General features: G+C 35.5%; 4 protein-coding genes across 4 annotated transcripts; all 4 read right to left on the bottom strand.

Annotated features, from left to right (window-relative positions):
* Nucleotides 1-190: 190 nt before the first annotated feature.
* LOC148582973 (putative caffeoyl-CoA O-methyltransferase At4g26220) lies at nucleotides 191-1,792 on the bottom strand. Its single transcript, XM_088511713.1, has 5 exons — nucleotides 1,712-1,792; nucleotides 1,517-1,596; nucleotides 868-1,016; nucleotides 575-717; nucleotides 191-481 (listed from the first exon to the last, which is right to left on the bottom strand). Exons 1-5 carry the CDS (start codon nucleotides 1,778-1,780, stop codon nucleotides 191-193), a joined length of 732 nt encoding a protein of 243 aa, XP_088367839.1. The 5' UTR covers nucleotides 1,781-1,792.
* Nucleotides 1,793-3,540: 1,748 nt separating this feature from the next.
* Nucleotides 3,541-10,484, bottom strand: LOC132165521 (uncharacterized). Its single transcript, XM_088511708.1, has 7 exons — nucleotides 10,286-10,484; nucleotides 9,841-9,973; nucleotides 7,860-7,963; nucleotides 7,108-7,279; nucleotides 6,850-6,990; nucleotides 6,428-6,686; nucleotides 3,541-6,310 (listed from the first exon to the last, which is right to left on the bottom strand). The coding sequence occupies exons 1-7, from the start codon at nucleotides 10,315-10,317 to the stop codon at nucleotides 3,870-3,872; spliced, it is 3,282 nt and encodes a 1,093-aa protein (XP_088367834.1). The 5' UTR covers nucleotides 10,318-10,484; the 3' UTR covers nucleotides 3,541-3,869.
* Nucleotides 10,485-14,418: 3,934 nt separating this feature from the next.
* Nucleotides 14,419-16,688, bottom strand: LOC132166386 (putative phospholipase A2 homolog 1). Its single transcript, XM_059577190.2, has 4 exons — nucleotides 16,507-16,688; nucleotides 16,357-16,396; nucleotides 16,131-16,250; nucleotides 14,419-14,902 (listed from the first exon to the last, which is right to left on the bottom strand). The coding sequence occupies exons 1-4, from the start codon at nucleotides 16,612-16,614 to the stop codon at nucleotides 14,724-14,726; spliced, it is 447 nt and encodes a 148-aa protein (XP_059433173.1). The 5' UTR covers nucleotides 16,615-16,688; the 3' UTR covers nucleotides 14,419-14,723.
* Nucleotides 16,689-18,218: 1,530 nt separating this feature from the next.
* LOC132166287 (uncharacterized) lies at nucleotides 18,219-22,715 on the bottom strand. The gene is made up of 3 exons (XM_059577082.2): nucleotides 22,545-22,715; nucleotides 21,404-21,603; nucleotides 18,219-18,664 (listed from the first exon to the last, which is right to left on the bottom strand). The coding sequence occupies exons 2-3, from the start codon at nucleotides 21,583-21,585 to the stop codon at nucleotides 18,478-18,480; spliced, it is 369 nt and encodes a 122-aa protein (XP_059433065.1). The 5' UTR covers nucleotides 21,586-21,603; nucleotides 22,545-22,715; the 3' UTR covers nucleotides 18,219-18,477.
* Between the last annotated feature and the right edge of the window lie 302 nt (nucleotides 22,716-23,017).

Below are 23,017 nucleotides of genomic sequence, written 5' to 3'. Positions count from 1 at the left end.
ATGCGAAAATACTCGAATCCTTAATTAATTAATTAGCAGTTGTGATTAAAAAAGACATACCGGTAATTAACTGAACAATCATATCATGCTTACAGTTGTTATTAGTACAATACGTACGTAATTTCAACAGAAAGCCTGATGCCTGATGCCATGCATGCATGATGCATTTTAATTTTTTGACATTGCATGATCAGCAAATTCGGCGGCAGATGAGCATGCCGTCACCCACAGAAGCATGAGAGATTTCAACGCGAGGATCAGCAGAGATGGAATCATTGAACTCCACGAAAGACTTCCTCGATGCCCTTTTCGATTCTGGAACAGCCTGTTCAGGCAACGCAACATATCCTCCCCACAGTGTGTTGTCGTACACGACCATCCCTCCAACCTTAATCAACTTCATCATCCTCTCATGGTAATTCCAACAATTACCCTTGTCCGCATCAACAAAACCAAAGTCAAAACTCCCTTCATTCTTTGCCTGCATCATGATTCATGCATGCAATCATGAATTAAAATTGAAAATGAAAACATGCAATATATAACTGCATGTTGTTAAAGCTTAATTAATTACGTCTTCCAAAAGTTGATCAAGAACTGGTAAAGCTTGTGACTCGATGAAGTTGATTTTGTGTTCAACGCCAGCTTTCTTTATAATTGGCAAGCCGATCATCTCATACGTTTTCCGATCCACATCTATGGCTGTGATCAGTAGTACTCAGGCATATATATATATATATATATATATATATATATATATATATATATATATATATATATATATATATATATTACAATTAGGAAAAAAGATATATAGCTGTGGCGTACAATACACGTATTGAATTGAGTTCTGATCAATAGTTTTGCAAACCTTGCCGTCATCAGGAATTGAAAGAGCTGTGAGGAGAAGAGAGTATCCTGTAAACACCCCAACTTCAATTGTCTTCTTTGCATTCACTAACTTCAACAAGATGCCCATTAGCTGACCTACATCTGGAGACGTACCGAAGTGTGCTCTGGAAAAAGGACAAAACGTAATGGCAGGCAAGAATTTTACCAAATCTTAACTGCGTTTTTGTAAATCACATTGTTATTACTATCTTATGTCATGGGCTCTTTTTTAGTAGTGGACGACTAATTATCTAACACACTGTAAAATCTCATCTCAATTAATTTCTCTTTATTTTGCTTTATATTTAATTGTACATTGCATTATGTTTTTCTAGTAATGCTATGCTAGCTTCCAAATAATCCTTAAATGATCCCAACAACCAAAAAAAAAAAAGGTTAAAGGATAAACAAATAATTCCAAATACAGAACACAAAATTTTTTTCTCATTTAATTATATCACGTCAAAACATTTTTTTCAACTGAAAAAACAAAAATCACCCTATAAATTTTTTTTATCAAATGACCCATATATGTTTTATGATCACCCCCACTTTTTCAACCAAATTATATAAAAAAGCACCCTATATATATATGTTTTGTTGTCTAATAATATATGTAGCTTACCGCGGATTGTTTGCAGTAGCTTCCCTTAGCTCCTTTAGAGGCTCTGGTTCTCGTGGGTACACACTAGTGGCCAGTATATACTAGCAGAATATATATTAATTAACAGTACGTGTAGATTGGTGTGATAAACTAGAAGGAAAAAAAAAAAAAGCAGCATATAATTAATCGAAGAAAATCTAAAGACAATAATAATACCTCATATAACTCCTGACTTTGCAATATAACTGGGTTTGTCAAAAATTGTTCCTGTTTGGTGTTTTCCATTGCTCTGAAATGCAAAAAGTAGTGACAGCCCTTAAAATTAAGGGAAAGTGTGCAGCAACTGTCAGATCATAATAATATTCACCCTTCTCACAGCTCACTCACAAAACAACACCCCCCCCCCCCCCCCCCCCCCCCCCCCCCCAAAAAAAGGGAAAGAAAATTGTCGGAGAAATACAGTAAAGCAGATAAAAAGGGAAATTAATATTCTGTACCAGCTAAACGATCGATCCAAACGTTGTGAGTGCTTTGACAAGATTATATAGAGCTTTTATAAAACTTTCCAATTTAAATATAGATTGAGATGGAGACAGTGGAGTACCAGGTTTGAGTTACCTGAATCAGGTTTCCAGCGCAAAAAGTGGGACACGAGCGGTGGCGCACTGAGAAACATTTCTAGAAATTTAAGGTATAAAAGTGTGGGGCCTCCCAAGTTCTGTTGACTTTCAAATAATAAAAAAATATTCCTAGCTTAAAGCCCTCTCTGACGTGACGTGCTTGTTTTTTTATGCAAGTGAGGCCTGGCGGCTGGCGACTGGCGCATTGCCATCACGACAATAAGATTTTTTTGCAGAAACCAATCGAAACTCGTCGTTTTTTTTTAAAAAAAAAAACCGAAACCAAATAAAACTGGTCGGTTTTTAAGGGTGAGTCTTGTTAGGGATATTTTCCGTCCTTTGGGACAGCTGAAGAATAAACAAATTTGGGCCAAAAGTCAGCCCAAATAACTAGGATAGGTTATGCAGGCTATGGTTCCAGGCATCGAATGCTAGAGGGTCGTTTAATCAGGGAGAACGATACCCCGAAACTAGACTACGTCCTTGAGTAAAGACAATCGCTTACGATGGCCTAGGAGTCAACTCGCCTGGGAAGCAAGATCACTAACACCCGAGAATATACACCCAGACCATGGGTACTCGAGACAAAATCGACAGCTCCCCCCCCCCCCCGCCCCCCAACATTAAATCTACACCTTTATTCCATTTACCCCCTAGGTTTATTTTATTAAACCTAGGCCTAGTTGTATTACCAATTAAATAAATAAGTTAATAGGTAGTGAGCTGGAAAAGGCTACATCCGGGCACAAGAAGAGGGCTATAAAGAGGAGAAAGAAGAGTGAAGAAATTAAGGGATGCCAGAAAAAGAGGAGCAGGACAAAGAGAGAAATAAAAGGAAAGAGTTGGAAGAGTGTAATCTTGTCAATATTTGAATAAGATCATAACAGTCTTCATGGTGGACGTAGGCTCATTTGGGGCCGAACCACTCTAATTCTTGTGTTGTGCTTAATTATTGCTCTTATCATCATTTCCACTCCTTAATGCTACCAATTCAAAGGCCAAATAAGACCAATTACAAAAGCCCAAATCTACAAAAAAATGTGCAATAACCCAACATACAGAGACTGCTTTGCAGCATTTTTCGCATACAATTGAAAATTGCACCAACAAGTTTTGTTCAAAAAATTTATACCATGCCCATAACATCCTCAACATGATCCGCGCATTTGTGTGTGAGGATCGGGATTTCCTACAATTCCCTTGTTTGGATTGCACGAGTATGTGGGCCTCATCATTGGGGCCTCTCACAATTGCCCATCTGATTGCGACAAAGAATCCTGATTCAACTCAATTGCAAACAAGGGTTTCCTAGAATCACCATGTAACATTTTTCCTTATTCAATTAAAATAAATAAATAAATAAAGGGTTCCATAGAATCCTTACCATGCTGCGCGCAATAACTAAAAATTGAATAGCCAGAGTCATAATTGAAGCTAGAATCGCATAAAATAAACAGGGCGGCATTCGTACAGTTTTGATATCCAAACTCAATCAAAACAAGACATTTTATAACGTTACATCAATTTTCAAACAAATATGCCCTTATATTCGAACTGTACCCAAAAATAATAAAAAATAAAATTAAAAAAAAATTAGAAACAAAAATAATATGACTCTTTTTGACTCGTTTTTGGGCAGGAAACTTTCATCTTACACATCCTATAACCAAGTTCATTGGATTCTCAGATCAAAACAATAATTACAAAGCACGTATAAATACCTACAATATCCTATGTGCATGCAACTAAATATATTAGCGATTCCGTCGGAGAGACTCGAAGTGCGCACTTATGGCATCATAGTCAGGAAGTTTTGGATGAACATGACTAGCCTTTTCAGTAGATGGAGTCTCCACACTTGAAGACCTAGAAATATCAGTGCTACGTGATGTTGATATCTTTGGAAGAGAACCGGATGGATGTTTCATGGTGGATGACTTTAAACTTTCCTCATTCGAGTAACTCTTGGATTCTGGTACTGGCTTAGATGCCTCCTGCTCTACTGACTGACGCTTCTCAGAACTTCCCCAGTGATCTGAGCTCTTGGTCTGAGACAAGGGCTTTCGCAGAGCTTCAGTTGAAGAGGATTTCCTTTCTGCTCCATAGTTCGGAGTCGATGATGCCTCAGACGTACCCTTAGCCTTCAAATAAGAACTCCTACTACTGGCATTTGGAGAAGAGGTTTTTGTCCGTCGAGACAATCCGGTAATTGGACGAGCATTGCTTAGGGAACCTTGTTTAGGAAGATCTTCCTCAGAATCGCTAGGGTCTGCAACAAAGTTTGTAATTGGGACCCTTGGGCTTGAATTTTTATTTACTTTAGTGCCTGCTTTCTGATTGTGCGTCTGTCGACTACTGCTAATAGTCTGCTGTGAGGGTTCCTTTGAATCATCAGAATCAGAATCCGAAGATGAGACTGGGGCTCTAGGGCTTAGCTCTCTACTTTGTTTTAAAATCACTTTCTGATTGCGCAGCCCTTGATTGCGAGCACCAGGACTAATTGTAGTCCTGGCTGTTACAGATGAAGGGTATTGCTCAATCTTGGAAGTACTGCCTGAGGCGTGCCTGACGGATGAAGCATTGCCTGATGGACTTCTAGTATAAGGTGGACGCGTCAAACCCTTATTTCGAAGGCCTCCTGTCAACTTTCCAAAGTTCAACTCGCTACCACTTCCTAAACTAGATTCCTTCAAAAGTTCATTATCTTTCCAAGTATCAGGTAATGGTGGTGTCTGCTCCTCGTCCTCAATGCTCAAGTCTGATACGGATTTTTCAAGTTTTGGAGATGGCAGGTCACCATAACCAAACCTTTTATCAGATGCACCATAAAATTCCTTTCCTTGGTCTGCCTTGCGGTGTACTTCCATGGGTTCCAAATCAACTGGAGAGGGTGGCGACCATGGCTTTCTGTTAAATGCTGCATTTTCCTTCTCAGCAGATGAAGATGCTATCAACTCATGACTTGCACTCTTGCTCAGCTCAGAATTTTTGGAGTAAACAATCTGTTCACGAGGATGCATACTAGGGTCCATATTCCCAACAAACTTTGATTTCTCCAGCTCCTCTTCACCATCTGAACTCTGGCCATCTGAATCATCATAAGTCACATGCACGAAATCATGTGGTTGTGAAGGAACCGTAGAACTTCTCAAACTTTCAGAAAATACAAGCTCGCTGGAAGAATGTGATTGGGAAATGGACTTTTCAAATAGCTCATCAATGTTTTTCCTGGGACTCCAAGCATTTGTATTCTCCAACTGATTTGCCTGTGATTTTCTACCTGGAGATGAAAAATACAAACTAGATTCTTGTCCATTTAACTCGTTCCCAACATCAAATTTATAATCATCACCATCTGAACCATAGTCATCAAAAACCATAGCAGCATTGTCATAAGAATTTGTCTTCTCATTGTTACTAGGGATGTTATCTTCATCAATAACAAAAGATTCCTGACCAGCATCATCACTAAAAGTGCTTGAATGAGAATTCTGAGAGGAAGCTCTGCTAGATTGTTTTCTGATCCTTACATCTCCAATATAATCAACGTTCTCAAATTTCGTATGATCATTCGGTTCATTATCAATTTCTAACCTGCTGTTGCTGGATTGCTTCTTCATACTCAGTTCACCTAAAGAATTACTGTTCTCTAGTTCAGATGAATTCTTTCGAGAATACCTATCTGTATTTTGGGAACTATTAACCACTGGATTATTATCAATGGAATCTCTAGTTGACTTCAAGGAAGCAGACCAGCTAGACTTGTCAGTGTTCTCGTGATCATCCCTGTAATACCTTTCAGCTGCTCCTGGCAGGCTATCTTGCTCAGTGCGATCAATTTGCTCATCATGCCTCAAAGAATTTCTTTCAGGGAAGGCATCATTAACTGGACGTTTGGCAATATGTTCACCTTGCAATTTGGACCCAGCATATTTTTGAGACCATTCATCACTTGGCCCATGAGCAGAAGACTTGTGTGATTCCGGAGAGTATTGCTGCCTACTGACCTGTGATTGGATTGAAAATTCTGCAGCTGCTCTGGCAGCCATACTTGCAAGCTCTGCAGATTCAGCAGCTGCCTGTGCAGCAGCGGTAGCATCCTTAAATTCCATATTCCAATTCTTCCTACCCAAAGAAAAAGCATTGCCTTCCCCAGAATATGTATGCCTGGATTCTCTCTCTTCACTCCCAGTTCCTATAAGACAGAAGCCCATAAATCCACTTTGAGAAAGAGTAGATAATAAGAAATTGGCCCCATGTAAAACCTTGAATGAGTAAGAATTTAACATCTGCCAATGGATACTTCACATACCTGATGATCCCGCTTGTGGATGAAATGTGCCAAATGTTGCAAACTTTTTGGCGTCAGCATGTGCAGAATCAAAATTTTGGGCGTGAGGTGATACTCTTGTGTTGTGATCATAGAAATTTCCAGATACATCATGCCTTGCATCATGTTTAACTGGAGCTTGAACATTTGGAGGAGGACTGTTGTCATCATGATTAGGTGGAGCTTGGACACGAGGCTCCACAAATAATTTACTGGCCTTCTCAAAATTGCTTGGTCCATTCTGATAAAATATTTGAAAATGATATTAGTAAACAACAAAACGATTAAAACAATTGAAAGGCAGTGGCGGTTACTTTGTAACTTTTACATTGGTAGTGCAGTATGCTCTATAATAATGTCACACCAAGCAATGTATGGACCAATTTGAAATGAGCACATCTTACCAGCAAATCCTCAGGGGGGCTTGTATCTTTCTCGTCTAATGAGTTAGGATCCCACTTAACGTTATGTTCCTCAGCAATTGCACTCAAAATTTTGATCTTGGTCTGACCATCAGGTGCTTTGGCAGATAATTTCTCAACCAACTGAATAGAATGACATTAAAAAATAAGCAGTGACACTAAACCCTTGATCTTTCACAGAGTTCGTTACCCTCTATAATTCCAATCAAGAATAGTTAAACATGCCATCCAGAAACTTACCATGCGACCTACACCACAATCTGGACGTAATTCAGCAGCAGAAGAGCTAAATTCTTTTCCATATTTAGCTGTAAAATGTTTGCGGATTTCTGTGAGCTCAGGAACGTCTGCACATCTTGGAGATGCAAATATTATACTTGAAATTGCTTCCTTCAGATCAATGGGACAGTTTCTGGAAAAAATATGAAGTAGATCAGCACAACGCAAGATCTCAAAACTCAAGAAATAAGAAGTTTGGCAGTAAGACCAACTAAGACAACATTTTGAAAATATTATCTTTCTAACCACAGGCAAGAGAAACCTTTATACACCCAACACCTCACAGTTAAGATCATAATGCTGAAATTTACTTCTAATGGAATGGTGAGTCAGCTAGCAATCTAATTTAAAGATCTTATACTAAATCTAATAGTGGTGCACCTACAAGACTGTAATTCATGTCTGACTCAAAAGAACACCAGAGGTAGATAGATACTTAACAGCCACATGATTTAGACAGGACTGTAACCCAACATAAAAAGTCTCTCTCTCTTTACTGGCCTTAAGTAACACAAAGTTATGATCGTCCACATTGACATACATGTCCTCTAGCAGAACAAAGAAACTTAGGTCCCTCAAATTCTGAAGAAAATGCTTTTATCCACTTGCGCACACACTTATTCACCACGTTTTTGTGTATGTAATTATGCATGCTAACAAGAAAATGCTAAGGTTACTCAAAATAACTATTATTTTTTTACTCGTTTACATACTTTTGCGACTCTATCATTGGTAAGCGTGCCACAATAAGTTCGCAGTATATCTCAATAAGTTCATATGCTGCCATTGTCTTCTCCTCCCTGTCAACATGTTCAACCTGAGGTGAAGGATAAAAAGAAAAGTCACCAAAAAAGAGAAGAAAAAGAAGAAGATAGGTGAAACAAATGAAAAAGAGTTGAGAAAAAGCAAAAGCATACAGTTTCTATCACCATAAAAAGCCTTAGGAAAGGACAAATCACAAAAATATGGATTTAATTTACCTTTAAGGTAAGACATCAGAAGCAAAGGGTCAAAGCATAAAGTTAATATTGGCTAATTTGCTACTTAGCCTTATAAAAGCAAAATTAATGGCCTTAAATATAACACTTATAAAAGAGGAAATATCTTGGCCCTGATTGATTTAATACTGCTTGAGCTGTCAAAGCCAGGAAACTGTATACTTCATATCCACTAAATATTTCTTTCCAAAATGCAACTTTCGATTAAGATATCCTTCTCTCAATTGAAAAATGAGCATATGAATACTGCAGTACTGAGATATACTTTTGACCCTTGCAATTTGGCCTAGTATGATTTTCATCCCTAAAAGTTAAAAGTTCCAATTTAGTCCTTAAAAAATTTAAATAGTAGCAATCTAGTCCTCTCATCCATTGCACTGGAAAAAATTACTGACGTGGCAAACGGAAAGATAAGCTGGCACATCAATATTCAATAGTATATGTGGCATGTGAAATGACCATATGGTATATGCCATGCCATGTCAACAATTATATAAACCTATTTAGTTCTTTATTTTTTCACTCTTTACTAAAAGAACAAAATCTCGCTCTTTCTCTTTCTTTGAGTACCACGGCACCATTCTCAGGAATTTCATCACTTCCCCTGCAAGTGCCCCAATCCAAGACCCCTCCCTCCTGCCTTGGTCCAGAGCTTTGTCTACGAGTTCTGCAAGGACCAGTCCCATTACCACTCCCATGATGTTCTCTATCGCAATCCCAAGCCCTAGAATGTGAGTGCCGCCAAGGATGAGGGGATCCTCAAGATCGCCAATCTCAGCCTCAATTGCACTTTTACGCTTCTGCCTTTTTCTTTTTCTTTTTTCCTTTTTTTTTTTTTGCTTTAACCTCTATTTTGCGGTTAAGAAAGTAGAGGAAAATGAAAGAAAAGAGTTTTGTTGCCTTGTTCCAATTGGGTGCGGTGTAGTGGTGCAGCGGAGGAGTGAGGGCGAGTGTGAGAAGTGGGGTTGAAGGTGGAGAGAGAGAGAGAGAGAGAAAGGTAAAGTGGCACTGTCAATCAGCCCTTGTTGCCACATCAGTATAGTGAAATAAAAGTGAGATGCATAGCATTACTCAATCTACTAATATGCCACCTTATCTTTCCGTTTGTCATATCAGCAATTTCCCTTGATTTGAGGAATGGAAGGTCTAAATGCCATCATTTAAATAATTTAAGGACGTCACTTAAGTACAACTCTTTTAATGTCAAGAATAAAAATCAAACCTAGGTGTAATTTCAAGGACCAAAAATGTATTTCACTAAATAATGCAAAGTTTCCAATCCATCTTGTTCACAAGTTTGCACCATTCCTTACCATAGAAGCTTCTCTTAGACCTTTAGGAGTGCTTAATTTTTCTTTCTTTTTCTTTTCCCCTTTTAAATGCAATTCTAGCACAATACATTCACCATTCATATCCCCCCTCAGATTATTACAATCACCAGTACCGTCAGACACGCAGCTAAAGAGCTTGATTATTTTAACACAAACAATACCCTCTAATTGAGAAAATAATATCCATACCAATGATAGTCAACCAAACTAAAACTCAACCTGCATAGACCGACTCCAAAAGAACCAAAAATGATGAATAAACTATAATAAGCATACTAGAATTCATACTATCATAACAGTGATTAGATATCAACGAAACTCAAACCCATAGACAATTCTGCACGAAGAAGGATCTGTTAACATACTCGAATTCTAGCGGTCCGGTCCTGCCCAGACTCGAGCAATTGGGCTACATCCCTCTTTAGATGCTTCAGCTGTGCTTCCCTCTTATTCCTCAACAGCTTTATGCGTGATACCGCAAGCCTCAAGGCTGTTTTGCTGCATCAAAAACCAACTAGTCTAAATTCAACAAATTCTCATCAATTCATCAATCAAACAGTAAAATCCCAAATCCCTAGAAAAATTAAAAAAAGAAAGAAGAAAAAAAAAAAAAAAAGACAAACATGGCTTTGATTCAAAAGAGAGAGAGAGAGAGAGAGAGAGTACACAACAAAGAATCCATTAAATATTTAATTGGCAACCCGATTCATCAACTCCAAACCTTCTTTTCCTTTGCTACAATTTCCCGAAAACCAAACAGAGAATGAAAATCTGCCACACACACACACAAAAAAAAAGGACTGAAATTACCATTTGGCGGGCTTGAAACTCCTATGTAGCATAGTTATCCGAAGTTGAGACCGAAATTCAGATCCTTGAAGTTGCAGAGCAAAATTGGCAAAAATTAGGGTTCGAATCCGACGCGAAAGGGACAGAAATGAGATTTCGATTTTTTGTTATGATACCTTTAATAACCGAGAGATCTTTTCTTAAGATAGGAAGAAAGTGCGAAACGAAATCGATGGGACTACCGCGGAATTGACTTCCAATGGAAACAGAATGACTACGGTATGGGAAGGTGCAGGGAAACCAATCCTGGAGTTGACTTTTCTATTTGACCAATTACCCTTGTTTTTAGTTTCCGACCGCATAGATCATAGCTGTTTAGTAACAATGCTCCCGTCTGGATTTGGCTTAGGCCTTCTAAAAAAATTATAAAATTATAAATTTTAATTTTGAATTTATATATATATATATATATATATATATATGGATCAAAAAGGAATTAAAGGGCAGACTTTAATACCATGCACTAAACTAAATACTTTTAACCAAAAAATTTAAAATATATTAAGCAAAAAGATGATCGGACCACTCTTTAAGGTGATCTGCCACACATTTATTTTATCATTTTAAGGGTGGTTAGCCACTGTAAATAAGTGGTTAAAATGATTATTCCACCCCAACTTATTCTCAGGGGTGGCCGACCACCTCTCAAAAGATGAAATAGTTGTTAACTACAACTCCGCCACTTTAAGAGATTGTTTGGCCGCTCATTACTTTTCTTTTTTTATTTTCTTTTTCTTTTTTAAGGCTCACATTGACATAGCTATTATTATAATTGATTGAGGACTATATATGATTTTTATATGTGACATTTTTCTTAAAATTGCATGCTACAAAAACAAATATTAATTTAATAAATTATATTCTCTCCTCAATCCAACCCTTGAAAATAGGAATAATTATAAAATTGCCACTGTAAAGCGATTGATTGTAACAGCAAACACTAATTTAACATTTCTTTATTCATAAATTTCTTACCCCCAACCCATACGCAACGACGTAGTGATTGTCACGTTATGATGGCGACGAAATATTCAAAAAAAATAAAAATAAAAATAAAAATAATAACTTTACTGAAGACCCATAAACTTCCACTCGATTTGACAAACTCTCTTCAAATTTTAAAATCTTTCAATTTAATTTGCTGAACTTTCAATTACAATTAATTTAGACCCCTCCGTCAGATTTTAAACATTAAATGACGTTTATATCTCTGACTATTTTATAAAATTTCAACTTTACCCTTAGTTTCAAAATATTTTGTTATTTTTTAAAAAAATTATGGATATTTTAGTTTTTAATATATATATATATATATATATATATATATATATAACGGCTAAATTTGAAGGAGGAGTTCAAATTAAGAACAATTGAAAGTTCATAAGACTAAATTTAGAGATTTTAAAATTTGGTGGATTTATTAAATCGAGTATAAATTCAGGAGTCTTCAGTGAAATTACTCAAAAATTAAATAATAATAATAATAAAATTTTCATTATCGAAAGCGCCATTATTGTTGATTAAAATACTCGATCGTTCTTTGGGATTAGGCAACCTGCAAGTCTTGGACAGCGTTGACCTAGCAATTTATGTGCTAAAATCTACACATAAAGCTCTCAATTTGCTGAGGGTCGTCCTAGTTTTTTTGTGACAATATTTCATTATTCATCTTAACATGTGTAAATCCCGGACAAAACGTTATTAGGTTGGTATGATATCATTGGTAATCTTCTAAGGAAAAGTATTAGTGACATCTTATAATTGAAGTTTTTTAAAATCGTTTATAAAATTCAATCTCACATAATAATAAATTAATTTAAAATTTTATGAGTTCTTTTATAACCCATCATATCTAATCTATATAAGATATAAAGCTTTTTAACGTATCCTAAAGGTTACTTGAAAACTTTTTTTCTTGCTAGATTGGTTATTTGAAAACATCCAAAGCGTTAGGAGTTAGCTTTTTTCAATCATAGAAAGCGAAGCTATTATTATGTTGGGTGCTTCTAGGTATCCTTCACATCAAGGATTACAAATTGCCTAGTTGTGAGTTGAAAGGTATGCTTTACCCGCTTTCTTTTTTTGGACTCTTTAGGAGTCCATAGCATCCGATTTACTGTTCATGAGTAGTTTTAATCTGAACCGTTGGTTAGATTTTACCATATCATATTGGATGTTTACTTGCAAGATATGAAGAGATTTTTTTTCAAGAATTACCTTCTTTTTTTTTTTTCTTTTTTCTTTTTTCTTTTTTGTCGTTTTGACAACTTGGTTACTTGCAAGATATGAAGGGCCTGCGTGTATTAGCCAGTGAAAAATATGAAATTTTAACCAACTCTTTAAGGAATATTTGGGTGTGGGTTTAAGAAGTCTAACGGCTTGTTTGAGATTGCGTTTGAGGAGCTTAAATATGTTTTTAACACTCAAAAAGTCCGTTTGAAGAAAAAAATATTTGTTTGGTAAAAAAAATTAAAAGTGTTTTCAAGGGTAAAAAAAGCCTAAAAATTGCCAAAACGTACTTTTTGCCCAAAAGCTTTTTTTTTACTTAAAAACTCTATTTCTTAAACGCAATCTCAAACATGCTCTTAAAATATGTTTAACACTTCAAAAATCTATTTGAAGAAAAATATATGTTTAACAAAAACAATTGAAAAAACTTTTAAAGGTTAAAAAAAACTTAAAAATTGCAAAAAAAAAAAAAAACTTTTAACAAAAACTTAAAAATAAAACTTACATTTTTTTTTTTTTAATTTAAAAATTCTATTTCTCGCAATTGTAAATATACTCTTATAATTCATGCAGTGGCTTGGTTATTCCGTGAACACAAGCTCAAATGATTTGACAAGTTGATTTGGGCTTTTTGCCTTTTGGACAGAGAGAGAGAGATATGTCCTTGCAAACAATGACCATAAAAGATGGCAGAGTCAAAATTTGAATTGTACTCGTCTAGATGATATTAATGATTAGCGAATACCTAGAGCGGAAAAAGCATAATGCTTTGGTGAAGCGACTTGCTGTTGGGGCCAGGTTCTAGAAAGCCCACTAATTGGATAGTAATAGGAAGACAGAATTGTTCCCGAGAGCATTATCATCGAGCTCTTTACATTTTTTTAAAAAAATTTAATTTTAAAAATGTATTTTTTTAGTTAATTAACCATTTTTTAAAACTATTAAATATTAAACTCTCTAAATATTTATCTACTTTAACTAAATATTATTTTTTATTAAAAAATATAATTGTCATGAAACTCACTCACTTTAATTACATGTGAAAAATTTATCAAAATGCTACCTCAACAGCCAAAATAATATTAAAAAATAAATTCGCTTTTAATTTTAGTGTCTTTACATTTGGAGATGAGTTAAAAGCAAATGTTAAATTTAACTTTGAATAAAGAGTTGATAAATGATTTTTTTTATGAATTTTGTTAAAAATTTAGAGAAATGTTAAATATGAAGAGCTTAATGAGAATGCTCTTACAGCTTCTACTAAAGCAGAAACATATATGGTGGAGACAGCCCTGGGCTTTATCTTTTATTGGGCTACACTTTTGTCTCACCATTATTATATCTTGTTGATGTGACAATGTACTCATTGAATAAACTCTTCCTAAACAAAATTATTAATGTTCGAAATTACATTTTTATCTTACAATGTTGAAATAACAGTCTTAACCAATCATTGTTAAAAATAAAAAATAAAAATTTTGTTGGTTGGTTGGAAGTGACTTTGAACTATCATATTAACATTGAGGAATATATGTGTAATAAAAATGTGATATATAGTATTATTCATAAAATAAAATAAAAATTAAGAATTGATTGACGCAACTACAATAGTAGAATAAGATAGTGAGAAATAAAAATGTAATTTCTAGCATTATTCGTTACTTTATTATGCATATACCATCGGCAATTGCATTGCCAACTTCACGATGGCAATGAAGCCTTCGTTTGGAAAATCGTTTTCAGAAGTACATTCAAGGGAAATGATACTAATAGTGTATGTGAATAACAAGAGTTTTCTTTCAAATTGGTTGGTGGGAATCTATTAAACTGATGTTTGTTATTAAAATATGTAATTCCTACGTGCATTTATCTAAATTAAAAGAATTGTCTTCAACCCAATTTATCTAATGTATACTGAAAATATATACTATCATCTTGCTTATCGCAATTCTTCCTCCCCTAAGAACGAATTCCTCATGTATGGGCCGAAAACAACATAAAACATCACCCTCTCTTGCTTGTATCAGAAATACTTGTTCATCCTATCATTATATGCACATCCCAACAATGACACTAGCGTCCCCAGCGTCCCATGCATTATAGCCTCACATCAAGAATAGATATATTTCTTTTGGCCACTAGTGATTTCAAAATCCGAGAAGCTCTCAAGTCAGAGCTCAAGGTTCGTGTTAGCAAATTGGCTCATTAAGATGGCGAGATCCATACCATGAACCATGGTAGGCATGGCTGTCTCATAAGGACACTCCCAGGAAAATCCGACCTTCCCAGACTTCTGTACTCTCTTTATGCAGCTCTTAAACTTCTCATGACATTTTACTTTGGCCAAACCTGCAAAAACCCATATCTCATTACTCACAAAAACAAGGAAACACATATTTACCTGACCTAACCCCTAAAAGAAAAAGGGAAAAATCTAAAAATCAACAGAAACAGAATAAACACAAGAAGATTGAACAAACTCTTGTGGGCACAGTTTACTTCTCAAATCTTTTTGTGTTACAATCAACCATTTCAAGCAGGTGGGTAATATGGCACAGAATATTCAATCAAGTTATGTCGGCCACTAATGATTCCCTTTTATCCTTCCTTGCTTAGTATTTAAGACACAAAAATATTAGGGGAAAAAATCAAATGGCATGGTTCTTCAAGTAACATGGCAACCTCCAACTTTCAAAATCCAACAGGATCAAGCAAACAACATACCAATCCACTATGAAGCTCCAACTCTAAAGTTCAAATTTGTTCTTTTCTTTTCATTTTTCAATTGAAACCAGATGCAAAGCACAATAAACCATAAATTATATGACAAGTTCTCAAGACCTTCCAAAAGCTAACATTCTGTTCAATAAGTTAACCAAAGTCAGGCATATGAACTTTTAGCTTGTGAACCTATCTTCTCACTGCTTCTTCTTAATATGGAACATTTCAACTTTTTTCCTCCAACAATGCTAAACATTCTGTTCAATGAGTTAACCAAAGTCAAGCATATGAACTTTTATCTTGTGAACCTATCTTATTACTGCCACTTCTTAATATGGAACATTTCAACTTTTTTCCTCCAACAATGCTAACCATTCAGAGATATAAACCAAATCCATTTTAATAATTACTACTAGTATCAAACACCTAAACTAATAGGAAATGGTAATTTTAATCACTTAAATCATTATTATAAAATCGCCCTCATGCCTGGGCTAAGAGTTTATGCCTAACCCTTAAAAGCTTAACTTTAAATGTCAGAATTCAAATTTAGGACAATCTTTTCTGATACCATTGATAAACTACTACTTATCTCAAATATCTAAGGTGGTAGAAAAGTGTAAAGTTTTGCAATTCTTATAAGTGGCACCAATCAATTACATGAAACAACTATAACAATACAATTGAGACCTAATTATGCTCGAAAGGATATATTTCTACAATGCCAAGACGATAAAACAGGTAGCCAACACATACTAATTTCCTCTTTCAGCAAGAACTACTCATATTTCACACTACAACATCAAAACACATGTTTATATTTATGCGTGCAAATCCATTTGATATGTAGGAATACCGTGTTTATCGACACATTCGTCGTGAAGTTTGCAACAAGCGTCGAGATCGTCGCACGGTTTTTCTCCGGGACAGCCGGTCCACCCTACTCCGCAGTACTTCCCGTATCGGATTCCAACGTCTAAGATTTTAAAAATTAAAGAAAAAAAATGAATTAAATAAATATGTACAGAGAAATTTTCGAGAATGCAGTCAATGCAATGTGGAACGATATGGATCGGACTTACTGTCACAATTCATGGCGACACAGGTTCTGCTACATGTCACCTGTCGTTCAAGAAAATAAAGAAATTTGAGGTCTTCAGGACTTAATTTTCAGATCCAACGCTTTTTTCTGCCTTTTTCTCGGGAAACAAACAGAAAGAGAGAAACGCTACCTTGGAGTTATTGATGGAGCACTCGGCAACGACGGTGAGGAGGGTGAAAACGAAGGCGAATACCACGGAGACAGGCGTCCGCGGGGGGGCGTCGGCACCACGCGGCATTTTCCACTCATGAAACAGGTGTCGTCTGCCGGTCTCTTCCTTCTGGTTCGTCTCTCTAACGACGTCGTCGTTAACTTCTGCAGTCTCTATTCTATTCCAAATTCTTTTCTATTCTATAATTTCTATTCTATTCCAAATTCTCCCGGGGCGGGCATATCCGCCCGTAACCCAAGCAGGCAGCGGATAACGGGCGTGAAACCGGCCCATAGGCCCATAAGTCTAGGTTCAAGAGAACGGCCCGGGCCCTGGACCTTGTGCCTGCAATCATGGCTGTTTGTCATTGTGGTCGTTAAAATTTTTGGTTTTTATTTCTTACAAAATTAATAAATTAACAAATAACTCAAAATATAAAACACTTCAAAAATATAAAAATAATTTTTATTTTTATGTCACATGAAAAAACTTTGTTCAAACTAAAAACAAAAACTACATTAACAAACATACCCACAAGGGTTGGTTTGTCATTGCGATTTTGTAGATCAAACGTACGATTTTAAATCAAATTGCATAAAATGTATTATTTCTAAATAAGTTTATAAAATGAATGTGATTTCAAATCAAAGGTAAACAAATTTAAAAGTTAAACTGAGATTTTAAAGGTCAAATTACAATTTTATCAAATCTCTAAATATGTCTTAAAAAAATTATATTTTTAAATTACACATTTTAAAATAGTAATTTTAAAAATCGTACATTTTCAAACTGCAAACTCAAACAAAAAAAACATAAGACATAAAAGGCATTGTCTTGGCTTTCTTCCGTTCATCTTGAACACTTCATTAGTGGTGACTCCCTCTTTCAATGTATAAAACCTTGTTTTTCAAAGTTTAATAATTGGGTTTTGAAAGTTTGTTTTAATTTTTTACCTTTTTTTTTTTTTTTTTTTTTTCTCTTTTCCTAAAGAGTGTTGCGTAGGTGCTTTAAGAATTCGTGTTTGATTATTCTTATTTGTTTTGCTTTGGTACCTTTTTTTTTCTCTTTCTTTTAAACAAATAATCATAGATCCCATTAATCAATTAGTCTAGTCCCTCCAAATAAAAATTATTGACTCCACCAAAAGTGTGCATCAACGACGTCGATGATCATTGTGGAGTAAAAAACGACTTTCTTATTTTTACAGAGAGAAGCTCATTTCTCTCTCAAAACTCTCTTTCTTCAGAAGCTTTCCAGCCTCTTCGTGAGGCTCTCAACCACCTCCAACAAATGCTCCAAGGAGAGAGATCGATCATTTTTGCTCCCTTCTCGATACCCCTCTTCCCCGTCCTCAGATTTTTCTAGTTTTTTTTTTTTTTTTTTTTTTTTTTTGGTGTTTTCAACTATTGATCTACAAACCTCACAGACATGGAAAATCTTAAAGTGAAACTTGCATAAAGAATTCCCAACACCCAGAACAAGTCGCAGACGGAATAACACCTCACGGGTCTCTAAGGGGTAGCTCAATCAATTGTGAACCACGCCTCATGAAGCGAAGGTCACTAGTTCAAATCTCTCGTCCCCTTCTCTTGTACGGATAAAATAAAATAAAATAAAATAAACTCCCACTTCACCACAACCCACCCCCTTGTGGGTAAATGCTAGAACAAAGAAATGTAATGAGTTTGAAGTAAAACAGCAAATCAATACATGTGTATCATATTGATTCATCAGCAGCAGTAGCTTCCAACAAAGATAACAAAACAACAGCAAGGTGCATAAGAATTTATTTCAAACGCATGGATTATTAATGCTACCAGAGATTCCAACCGACTTCTCAGCTTCAAAAATTTGGAAGAACAAAAATTTCGATGCAGGATTCCCGCGATTCAGATCACCAAAATAACAAGAGAAACTTACAAATACAAACCCCTTAAACGGTGGTTATTCTCAGACATGGTAACCAGTGAAGGTAAAACCCCTTCCCACAATCTCACCAGCACAATACCATGCGAAGCATTCCAGCCCAAACAAAGCAGCAATGCCAGCATCTTCGACCTTCAGCTCCTGCCTGTTCTTCCATATATGCTTGACGTAATCAAGTTCCTTCCAAAATGACTCGTAACGACCAGGAATACTGTACAGGACAGGGAAAAAAATAAAAAAGAGTCAAATAAAGTTGCAGACTGTATAAATCCCAAGGAAAGCCACACACGATATTTCACTGAGTATACATGACATGCATTTACGAAGTTCATTTTTCACCTAAATAGTAGATAAGTTAGTCACATTTTTTTGCATGAGGAAGCATTAAAAAAATAGCAAGAAAAATTGCAACTCTACTTTTTTTTCCTGGGCAATTGCAACTCCCAAGCACAATCTAAGGCAACCTGAGTATGAGAAACACAGTAAAACCATTTTCATGAATTGGATTCTCATAAAACAGAAAAAAAACTTGTATCATGATTTCAACATCTGCCCCAGAAGTTTGCCCAACCATTCTTCCAAACCAAAACACATTGACACTTCAGAGTTCAGCTGTGAGAGCTATAAGCTATGTCAGAACCTTGCACCTCGTTGGAACTAGAAATCACTTCACATGCTTCATAAACATTTTGCTGACACAAAAACTGTTTCCAAGATCTTCCGCACAGGGAACTGATAACCGAAATGAGAATATGGAACAGTAGAAAGCAATATGATCCATTCTATGGCAATCATCTAAGCCCTCTCAAACCTACTCTTCTCCTTCTTACCATCTTCCATGATTGCAAAGGAAAAAATGGCTCTAATGCCAAATCAAACTTACATCTTAATGATGTTCATTTCTTTTCTTTTTTCTCAGTGTGAAAGCCTTAATTGGACAAAGGAAGAATAAAGTATGAACAGGCACTAGTATCTCAAAAATAAATTACAAGGTAGAGATTATATTTCCATATAAGTTTCACAAGCATCTAAATCTCCTAAAATTGGCTGTTATGATGGAAGATGACAAAATTGTAATAAGATACTGCAATTCCTTGCTCAAAATGCCCAGACTGGACGTATCTCTATGACAGCCAGTATGCTCTTATTACAAAGAAAGACAGCTCAAGTCTACCAAACAAAACAAATCTTTACCATTAGAACCCTCATAAAGAATTTGGTAGGACTATGGAAAATTCAAAAGTTAAACAGCATCACGTTGCAATTATCTATTTCTTACCTCATCCTAGTCTATGCTCTTAAATTTGATAAGACAAACCAGTGATTGTCCTCGGATAATTTTTTTGATTGGATGTCAATTAAAGATTGCTGATAGGTCCTTTGATCCTCAGGAAGACAGAAATATTAGTGAAATTTCATCTTAGATGACTAGTAAAGGCTGGAGGGAACTATGGAGTATGCTTTGTGGGCCACATTGAGCTTCTTTTATGGAGACGAGATCTTCGCTACAGAAATTAACTGAAGTGCACTGATTCATCAGCTTTTTAACAATGGCTTGAATAGTTCAACTAAAAATTACATAACTGGCCATTTCAATTAACCAATTTTGTATGCCTGGGAATTAAAGATGTCGAAGCCACTGAATCAATGCATTTCAAAGTCTTCACTTCCCGCATTCAAGATTATCGTCTTCATAAAAGAGGGTAAGAATGGTTAACCAGTCCTTAAAGTTTCTGTATAGTCCCCAAACGTACTATATCCGGCTTGTTCGCAATCCTTACTAGTGACCCAAGATGACAGTTGCCAAAAGCATCAATCATGAGAAGGTTAAAGACTATTCAAAAGCAAATAATTGAATTTAACACCTTATTTACAAAGACCTCCTTGCATTACATTAACACGTGTCAAAATAATAGGAATGTGGCCAGAAGAGGAAAAGAATATCAATTATAAGGGTAGAATGACAACAAACTATAACAAAAGAAAGGAAAATTGACAGTCAAACGAGCCCAAGAGCACACTGGTGAGTGCTAGAAGGTCGGTGCTGTCGTATAAACCTGAGGATTCCAAAATTTCATAAGCCCATGTTCCCCAACGTATTGAAATTACATAAAAGGAATAAATTAAGACCCAAAAATAACAAGGTTTACAGCAAAACAAAATTAGGTGGCTTTGTTTGTGTTAGAGATGCCATCTTAAGGTCCTACAAACCACTAAGTGAAAGCCCATACTTTCCTTACAGGCTAGTTTGCATAAGTTTGAAACTTGTCACTGGTTCTTGAGGACAAGTTATATAAGTAAAGGAAGTTCATTAAAAGTTCAAGGGTTGTAACCCAAGTACACAGGAAGTATACAAGAGAAAAACACATAGCATATCTTGCAATGTTTACCATATCCTATGTAACTATAGTGCCCATCAGAATAGTGCCCATCATATACAGGATCTTACCATCTAAAGTTTGCAAATGCCTGATAAAGCCAATAACAAGCACCTTATCTTAGAGCAACCATGAGCAACCTATAGACACCATACATTTGTTATGAGTGAATTAATACACTCCTCCAAAGAAACACACCAAAACTCCTACACTTATTGATACATGCATATCATCATATATGCTCTACAACTAAAGCCACTAGAATATGCTTAATAATTACTAGTTTTAGAGAATCTAATTTGATTGAAGTTAGACTTATTTACAACATTCTATGGTAGTATTTTATCATTGTGTTTGACAAATCTGCAAGTAGTTGCTTCATTTTAGAGCTAGAATGCTAATATCCTTGGTGCCTAATTTTAAAATGCCTTTGAACTTTCTATAGTTTGAATGATATAATATCAAGGCACCCAATACATCATGCAAAGGAGTGTTAAAAAAAAACTCCAAAAAACCAACCAGATGAAAAGTAATATCAAATGCCAAGACAACAGGGGTATAGGAACTACAACCTAGCAAGGCGAGTGTAAAACAATTGCTTAGACAAGAGGTTGCATTTCTCCACTGTAGGTGGCTCCTGAATGTATTGCTTGTTCTGCTCCAACAACTGCTTGTAGTAAGCACCTCCATGCTTGGAGACAAGCTGAGACGCTTGACAAGCCTTAGATTGCAACTGCCGCAACTTCGACGCCATCAACTTCCCAAATTAAGTCTAATCAAATAAACCAATATATAATTAAATACTCAGCTAAACATATCATTTCTAAACCACAAAAAGGGATATATTATTGCAAAAATATTGGCTCTGTTTGTTAAACTTTTTGTTTTATGTCTTTTGTTTTCTCTTCTCTTCTCAAAAACATTAACATACAAATCAAACACAAAGCACTCCTAAAAACACAAAAACGCTTTTCACCTTTATGTCATATCAAGAACACTTATTCAAACCAAAAACAAAAAACACCCCCAAATCACATTAACAAACAGAGCCATTGAATTTCACACCAACTGAACACTACTTGATTACTCAAAACATAGCAAATAAATAACTAAACCAAACTGAGCCATATACGTGAAAAATAAGGTCAAATTACTGAATAAAATGAGCTTTGAAACTTCCAAATCCTAGCATTTTCTTCATTTATTCGCACCAAATGAAGCCTAGAAAGCTATGGAAGCCCAAATTCACATAATACCAACTAAAAAAGACAGCAAACATGCACAAAACACAAAATCCCATCGTTATTCTAGCTTTTCAATAAGACCAGCAAGGAAAACAAGCCAACACCAACGCAGATAGGACCAGCACTCAAAGTTCATTCATTCATCCACAACCTTTCACGGCACAAATACCAGTCTCGTACCCAAAAGAACAAACGCTTCAATCCCTAATCACTTCATGTTCAACATGAACCGGGTATGAATCCAAAACCACAGAGTACCACAAATCACAAACCGCATTATATAAACCCCATCAAATTAGACCCATCAACATAAGCGCCAAAACACATGGGGATCGGCCAAAAAGCAAAAGATCTAAAACGGAAAAACAACAATCCAAGAGACACAATTGAAATGCTCATACATAGACAGTATACAATCAACGAAGTTTGTAAATCTCAAGTGCAGATGAAATTAATTGAAAAGATTTACCTTCTGTTGCTCTCGATTTGAACAAAAGAGCAAATACAAGGAAACAGAGACAAGGATTTCGCTTCTCTAGCCGCCGGGAGGTCTGCGGAGTGCGAGAGAGAGAGAGAGAGCAAGAACGTATAGGGATTTGACGGAGGTTTTTCCGTGGACGCTTTTTTCTTTTTTCTTTTTTTTCTTTTTAGATTGCAATTAATGGCAATTTGGAATGCAATTACAGAGAGAAGAGAAAGGGAAAAATTAAATTTATTCATTATTTTTTCATGCAATTTTTCTGATTTTAAATAAATCCCTTGCTCAATATATTGTATAATTAATTAAAAATCAGTTAATTAATGCAATGTAATTCTTATTTAACATGTTATGTACCAATTATACATGACACATGACATAATTACTTTAAATTACATATATATCATAAATAAGAAATTAGAAAAAGGTCAAACAAATTATTTATTTGTGATATATTTGTAATT

Source organism: Corylus avellana, chromosome 11, assembly GCF_965113065.1.
Source record: "Corylus avellana chromosome 11, dhCorAvel1.hap1.2, whole genome shotgun sequence".
NCBI classification, from domain to species: Eukaryota; Viridiplantae; Streptophyta; class Magnoliopsida; order Fagales; family Betulaceae; genus Corylus; species Corylus avellana.
Note: the sequence above shows the minus strand (reverse complement) of the source record. Positions and strands in the feature narration are given on the sequence as shown.

Coding starts and splice junctions, on each gene's coding strand:
- LOC132166287 (XM_059577082.2), bottom strand. CDS start 21,585: ATGGCGTCGAAGTTGCGGCAGTTGCAATCTAAGGCTTGTCAAGCGTCT. Junction 18,665..21,403: donor TTTTACACTCGCCTTGCTAG/GTTGTAGTTCCT, acceptor TGTCCTGTACAG/TATTCCTGGTCGTTACGAGT.
- LOC132166386 (XM_059577190.2), bottom strand. CDS start 16,614: ATGCCGCGTGGTGCCGACGCCCCCCCGCGGACGCCTGTCTCCGTGGTA. Junction 16,397..16,506: donor GCTCCATCAATAACTCCAAG/GTAGCGTTTCTC, acceptor CTTGAACGACAG/GTGACATGTAGCAGAACCTG. Junction 14,903..16,130: donor CGAATGTGTCGATAAACACG/GTATTCCTACAT, acceptor GGGTTTTTGCAG/GTTTGGCCAAAGTAAAATGT.
- LOC132165521 (XM_088511708.1), bottom strand. CDS start 10,317: ATGCTACATAGGAGTTTCAAGCCCGCCAAATG. Junction 7,280..7,859: donor CCAATGATAGAGTCGCAAAA/GTATGTAAACGA, acceptor TATTTTTTCCAG/AAACTGTCCCATTGATCTGA. Junction 6,991..7,107: donor ATTGTGGTGTAGGTCGCATG/GTAAGTTTCTGG, acceptor CATTCTATTCAG/TTGGTTGAGAAATTATCTGC.
- LOC148582973 (XM_088511713.1), bottom strand. CDS start 1,780: ATGGAAAACACCAAACAGGAACAATTTTTGACAAACCCAGTTATATTG. Junction 718..867: donor TCCTGATGACGGCAAGGTTT/GCAAAACTATTG, acceptor TATATGCCTGAG/TACTACTGATCACAGCCATA. Junction 482..574: donor TTGATCAACTTTTGGAAGAC/GTAATTAATTAA, acceptor ATCATGATGCAG/GCAAAGAATGAAGGGAGTTT.